This window comes from Egretta garzetta, unplaced genomic scaffold (assembly GCF_000687185.1).
Source record: "Egretta garzetta isolate BGI_Z169 unplaced genomic scaffold, ASM68718v1 scaffold265, whole genome shotgun sequence".
In the NCBI taxonomy this organism is placed as follows: domain Eukaryota; kingdom Metazoa; phylum Chordata; class Aves; order Pelecaniformes; family Ardeidae; genus Egretta; species Egretta garzetta.
In genome coordinates, this window is record NW_009259789.1 from 1,361,452 (window position 1) to 1,368,296 (window position 6,845).

The window sequence follows — 6,845 nt, forward strand, 5'->3', positions numbered from 1 at the left end:
GAGGGGCCCAACCCTGACCCCAGCACTCGAGGGGCAGCCCCCCCAGTGCCCAGCACAGGGGCATGGTCCCTGCCCTGCTCCTGCTGGCCACACCACTCCTGATACAAGAACAGCCCTACACCGGGCTGGGGACCCCCACGGCTGGTGGTTCCCCAGAGCAGCTTATAAAAGGCCTTTTTGTGCAAAGGAACAGGCGTTCTTCCCCCTGCCTACAGCCTCGATCACTTGATATGTCTGCTGACAAAAGCCTACAGAAGCTGTGGCACCCGACCATGGTCTGCAGCTGGGTCACGCAGCCTGGCAGCTGAGCCCGAAATCAGGGATTTCTGCATCCTGGCGTAAGCCAAGAGCAGCACGTGTGGAGCAGGGGATCACTCACAGCCACGGAATTAAAGACAGGGAGAGCCCCTTAGTGTCTGTTTTCAGGGTGCTCCTGTCCCCCCAGGCACTCGTTCTTCAGAGTCATGAAGGAGGCCACCAGCACATCGAGTCACACAAGCGTAGGAGGTGTGCTCAGGAAGATCCCGGGCACCCACACTTTGGGTCTTCTACCACTGCTTCATCGGCACAAGTGGTCTTAAGCCTGTTACGGGTCCTTCTGCAAAGGACAAAGGACAGTTGTAACGGCACAAAACAGCTCTACGCCATTCATAAAAACCTTTGCGTTGATAGACAAAAAAAAAAAATTTTCCTTAGACCCAAAGTCACATAAATCTCCCCTGAAAACGCCATGGATGAAAATGAAATCCCATGAAATCTGCACACAGTGCCACAGGAACTCAACTCTTCGTGCACGGGCATTCAGGAGGCCACGCAGTGCAGCTGGCCACGCTACGTCCTCCGGATCCAACGGGTGAGTCTCGGAGTCCAAGAGACTTACTCTTCTCCAGGGGAAGGCCAGGGCTGGCTGCTCAGCAGATGACTCAACCAGACTTGGCAGAGGCCAGCAGCAGGCCCCCTACAGCAGAGAGATGCGCGGGACATACCGAATTCAACTCGGGTAGGAGAGCCAAGAGAACTTTGGGAAAGCGAGCTGGAGTCTCTCTTTTGCATCATGAAGCCAAGTTTGAAGGAGCTTCTGATAAAACTAGAAAGCGACAGGGCTGCAGCACATGGGTAGATGAATAAAATTAGATCGTATTAAAAACAAACCAAAAACAACCTTCGCCCCTATCAAGACCTCTTACAACTGTCCTCATCACCGTGGAATTTGAGTGCCTTCCAGAAGTGTATTCATCAACATGGCTTTCATTTGTCATGCGGAGGCCATTCACCCTCCCGCAGGGTCTAATTGGGCCTGGAGAATTCAATTTATCTGCTGATGTAGGGAGAAAAATATTAATAAAAGTTTGACTTTCAAACCTTGCTTGTGTGAAAGAATGGAGTCTTTGCCATTTACAGCTGAATTCCTTCCCCGAGCCCACGACGAGCATGGCCAATGACTTCATGTTACACTTTTAAGCTTTACAGAAGTACAGCCGCCCAGCTGGCCAACTCATAAATGCAGCATAAAGGAAGCAATATATTAAGATCTTCTTTACTGGATTAGAGTTTGATCTGGGCTAATGACCAGCCAGCCAGGAAGTAATTTCTTCATTAGGGTACTGTTTCAGGAAACGGGAATTATAAACCAGGATGCTGTCATGGATAAGCGGAAGTGATTAGCTTACCTGCCTTTTGCATGGGGCAAATCTCCTACTTCAGTCTCCCCCTCCTCAGAGTCGTTCAGTTGTGTTCTCCTACGGGTACAACCACTGACAAATTTACCACCGACAAATTCCTCCAGGGAAGCAGTCCTCCAGTCAACCATCCTGGACCAGGCCATATCTAGGCAGACGTACAGTAACACAACTATAGCCTGGGGGGACTTCCTTCTCCAAGGAAGCCATGTACGTCAACTCTTCTCTTACATCATCCTTGCAATTGGTTTCCATGGCAATCTTTCTAGTTACCAGCAATGAGAGAACACATCCCAGACAACATCTGTTCAAGCTCCTTGCACCTTCCCCCACCACTGCCTGATGCAGCACACCTCTTAACTTCAGACTGGTTCTCCACAGAAAGGACTCCAAAACCATCCACCGAGAACCAAAGGACTTGGCACGTTATTGTAAAAGGTCCATCAGGATGGAATACGAAAGGCAGAATGAGTGGAAACTATCATGAAAGAGGAAATGGAAGGTGTTTGTGAAGGGCAAACAAGCCTCTTTAAAATAAGGAACCTTTCAAAGCATAAAGTGGCTTTTTTACACCCCTCTTCTCTGCTGTTCCCTCACCTTGTCCACCTCACCTGCACATCCATCCCTCACGCTTCCCACTTCAAGCTCAGCCTGTAGACAGCACATCCAAAGCCAGAGAGCAGTTATTGTATTTATTTGTTCATTTCTACCTCGTTCATCATCAACGATCAAAGCTGCTTTCGGTTTCCGGAGACAACTCAACAGACAACCCAGCTGCCCTTTCTCAGTGTCTGAGATAGCAGCTACGTGCAGGGTGAGTGCAGCAAATGCTGAGCAAAGAACATTTCTGATTAACTAATACAAAAGCCTGCTCCCTAAGGGTTAAAAAAAAAAAAAAAAATAGTTCTACCTTCTTTAAACTACCAAAGATTTGCAGAACTTACCCTAAAAGTCTTTGTGTAGCAGTGGATTAAGAAGAAATGACTCCACTCTGGAATCAAAACATGACAAGCATAATTTCCTGAGTTTTTGGAAAGAAGCTTTGCTTGTTGGAACCAAAGACTCCAAATGTCAACAGCCTCCTTCCATGGAACTATAAACACTGGATGGTTTGCACCCTGCACGAGCTTCGTCTGACCTGATGACAACAAGGAAGGGTCGCGGAATGGGTGTGAGTCAGCTTCACCAGCAGCCCTCATGAGGAAATCAAGAGAAGGATGGACGCTAACGCTGTCAGAGCACAGGGCTGAGGAGGAGACCTGCCTCCTTTAAACCTGGCCACGCGGGACCTAATTTTCAGAAGTTCTGAGAAGTTGCAGCTCCTCCCCAATTTCATCTGGAATTGCAGGTGCTCACACCTCTGGGGAGAAAAGTCAAACAATCTCATACTGTTCCTCTAAAAAACTTCCTTACCCCGCCCCATGTGCAAAGCAAAGAGAATGTTTGCTTTACAATATTTCAGAAAGCAGAGTGTAAACTCTTTGTGCGGCCCAAGACCAGCGTAAAACATCCAAGCAGAGCCTTCAGGTCACACATTCTGATATACTAAAGCATGCCTGAAGAGAAAATTTTTTAAACAGAAGCAAACACTTCTCCCTTAGCATAGGAAAAACCCTACAATATTATTACCAAATGAGGAATCACAGCTACTTGTCGCTAAATGTCTCAGGCTGCAACTCTTAACTCACAGGCTGACATCGACTGTTAGATTGCTTTGGTAGTTAGCAAGGTAAAACATGAAAAAAAAACCCTTGCAGCAGCTTTTCCTTTGTTTTGAACGGTTGGTTTTACAACCCGTAGTTCTCTACTGCGATGAGGATGGGTTGAAACAGACTGCCTCGACTTCTCTTCCATTTGCAATGTGCTTGATTATTGGCATCTAGGCTTTTGTTAGGGATCAACAGCACAGGCACGTGACATTTAAGTAAAAACAACCATCAGCTGTGTTATCTGACTGTAAGCAGACTTCCAAGCACCCCCTGAGGCACCAGCAGGGCCCTTAAGCTCTCTTGGTTTTTCATCAGTTGAAAGCTTAAAAGCATTATTTTTCAAGAAGCTGACTGGCTTTAAATGAGCACCCAGTGAGGCAAGATCTTGTCGTGCCTCCAACACAACCGGATCCCTTGTCGCAAGGAAAAAGTCTATTCAGATGTGTACCAGAGAACCGCAGGAGCAATCTCAGTACCAGCAAGTTTTAGCACCTTCTGCTTCAGCAACGCACAGAGCTGCCTTCTAGCCCCAGAACAGCACTTTGAAAAGGCAAGGCAGCAACTTGCACCCAAACTGATCCCAAGGATGAGATAGTGGAAGGAGCAAAGAGGTAAAAACAGATTTTGAGAAAGGTCTAAAGAGATAAGTCATCCTCTGAGCTGATTTATCGCAGCTACGTGACACCGTATTATTTTTAACCTGTGCTTTTCACTTCAGATTTCTGAGACCAGACCAGATACGGCCTTGCGACATATTAGATGATGGGTTTGTGGTGGTTGGGTTTTTTGCATACTACTCTGATAAGAAGAGTACCTCCAGTTAAAATTACAAATCTTACACCCGGGTACATTCTCACACTTTATTTCCCTCCAGCTCTGAGGTAGGACAGAACAGCTGCTTTCACAGCATGTGCCGGCACAGGACCCAGTGTGAAAAATACGACGCCAAATCTTGGTCCAGTGCAATTTAGTGGAGTCGCCGGCACAGGACCCAGTGTGAAATCGCCAAATCTTGGTCCAGTGCAATTTAGTGGAGTTTGACTGACCTTCAAGGGAATCACATTATTTCTTATCATTTGAAGATTTGATTCACTACATCCCAACATGAACTCCAGGTGTAACTGGCAGAGCTGGACCATAGCCGCTGCTGGATGGCTTAGCCAAGGGGTGAAACAAGAAGTTCTGTGAAATTCTTAGTGAATACAAGAGGTCAAAATCTCCGAGTTGTGCCTCACCCTCTGCAGAATTGCGTGTCCCATTACAGCTGTTCCTTGAATTAGGTTGCTATGAACATCTTAAATACAGGAAATAGGAAACCACTGTTCACACCCACTCAGTTTTCCTCAGATGTCTTTTCCTGTTTATACATCATACGAACTCTACTCTAATGAGCAAATAAAACTGACACTTCAGGCTTCGATCATCAAGAACTACAGTATTTGTACTTCACCTTCTGCCACTGTGATGCTAGTTAAGCGTCCCACCGAGTACCCTGTCAGAATGCAAGCATCTCATCAAGTGAAGGGGACTCTCCCAGGCAAGGCTTAAAAATTCCCAGCATCATAAAATTTATCTCCGATTAGACTCTGCTGGTTCATACAGAAAGATAGCAAGCCCAGCGAAAGGTCGGTGAAGTCAGGACTCCTCCACTCTTTCAGTGCTAATAACCGATCCCATTTAAAGAGCCATTACTGTTACCTTGCAAGCCCTTCAGTTCTGTGTCGGGTGGAGGACAGGACGATTACAGCCCGGTTTCTTCAGATGTTGTCCATACAGACAGGGAAGACTCATTTTGTGATTGCTGCAACAGTTACTACAAACTGATTTCATGTTATTTATTTAAGGGGTTTTTGCAGTACAAAACATTACAGGGAAGTTTTCTACATTGAGACAGGAAATAAAAAAATAAAAATCATTGTTAAAACCAATTTAAAATAAATATATAAAACTGCTATACCAATCAGGTAGTTATAAATATGTTACGAACCAAGTACTTCCAAACTGTGTTTACTCTGGAAGCGCACACCACCACTACAAAAACCCAGCCATTTATTTAAAAACCTGTCATTCCTATCCAATCATTGAGCCTTAAATACGGCAGGATTACATCAGTACACAAGTGACACAAGTGAACACCACAGAACATACACTGCACAAGTATTTACTGTGTTATCTTTTCCACATCAGTCTTGTTTATGCTGCAAGTGCAATACACCTTTGTGCGACCAGGCGATCTCTATCAGTTCCAAGGCACCTTCCTCCCTAAGACACGGTTGGTGATTTTCTGAAAGATAAAAACAAAGCGAGAGAGGTGAGTATTAGTCCTCTAAAAATTAAAAACGCAAAAGCACGAAGATATTGTTAATAAGGTTTCTGAACAGAACGTCAAGGGGTAATGACAGTAAGAAATGGCTATGTACACTTTTTAGGACAGCTAAAGCAGCCCAGATGTTTCTCATTCATTGGGATGAAATCCACCAGGATATCCCTGTGCTGGCTGGGGTGGAAATGGTCAGAAACCAGTCTAAGGTGTCAGAATACAGCTTGACATTAGCTGACCCGCTGTTTCCCCCCGGAACCATGATGCATGTCTCGCTCGTCACCTTCCGAATACAAACTTCTGGGCGTTGTGTGTTCGCGATACCTTTATGAAAGGACCCAGGAAAACAAGAAGAGTTACAGAGAAGAGTAACAAGCAGAGGGGAAGACCCAGAAAGTGTTTTCTGCAATAAACAACTGGATAAATTAGACTCCTCACTACAGTGGGAGGGTGAGCCATGACCGAAGGGGAAGAGATCAAAGCCTATGCAACCCTAAGCAGCCTGAAGCAGGTGCAAAGGTAACGTTATCTGCAGACTCTGCCAAACACCATCTGGGGGGCACCATACGAAAGAACTGGTAATAGATTTTAAAGAAACAAAACAAAACAGACACAGAATACGCTGTGTGAAGAGTCACAGCCTTGCACAGTGAAACTACAGGACTCTGCCCTGTGGTGCTGTGAACACCAGACGTTTACACTTCGCAAAGCCACGTTCACAAAAGGAAAAAAAACCTCAAAAAACCAACAAAACACACCAAACCAAGGAGAGATTCAAAGCCCCTCGGACATAAATCACACCAGACTGTTGGAGCACCTTTGAGAAGTACTGCCAATGCTGGCTCCGCTATGGTATTCTTCTTCCCCAGGCCTAGTGTGACCCATTCTTACGGCGATGGGCAATCCAGAGAACGGAACACCACATCATTCGGTGAATGACAGGTGACCCTGCTTTAGCAGGAGGGTTGGACTGGATGATCTCTCAAGGTCCCTTCCAAGCCTTGCCATAGAATCATAGAATGTTTTGGGTGGGAAGGGACCCCTAGAGGTCACCCAGTCCAACCCCCCTGCAGGAGCAGGGACACCGCTAACCAGGTCAGGTTGCTCAGAGCCCCATCCAACCTGGCCTTGAATGTT

The 6,845-nt window shown here is 46.2% G+C and overlaps 2 protein-coding genes across 2 annotated transcripts in view; both read right to left on the reverse strand.

Moving 5' to 3' along the window:
• ADAM33 (ADAM metallopeptidase domain 33) overlaps nt 1–4,527 on the reverse strand; it is a 47,655-nt gene extending 43,128 nt beyond the window's left edge. Inside the window, 1 exon segment of the mRNA XM_035895062.1 lies at nt 4,435–4,527. Within this exon segment, the coding sequence (XP_035750955.1) occupies nt 4,435–4,527 (93 nt within the window).
• A 1,040-nt stretch (nt 4,528–5,567) lies between these two features.
• Nucleotides 5,568–6,845, reverse strand: part of ALMS1 (ALMS1 centrosome and basal body associated protein) — a 26,108-nt gene continuing 24,830 nt past the window's right edge. The window contains exon 11 of the mRNA XM_035895063.1: nt 5,568–5,672. Within this exon, the coding sequence (XP_035750956.1) occupies nt 5,628–5,672 (45 nt within the window). The 3' untranslated portion in view covers nt 5,568–5,627. The remainder of the gene's footprint in view (nt 5,673–6,845) is intronic.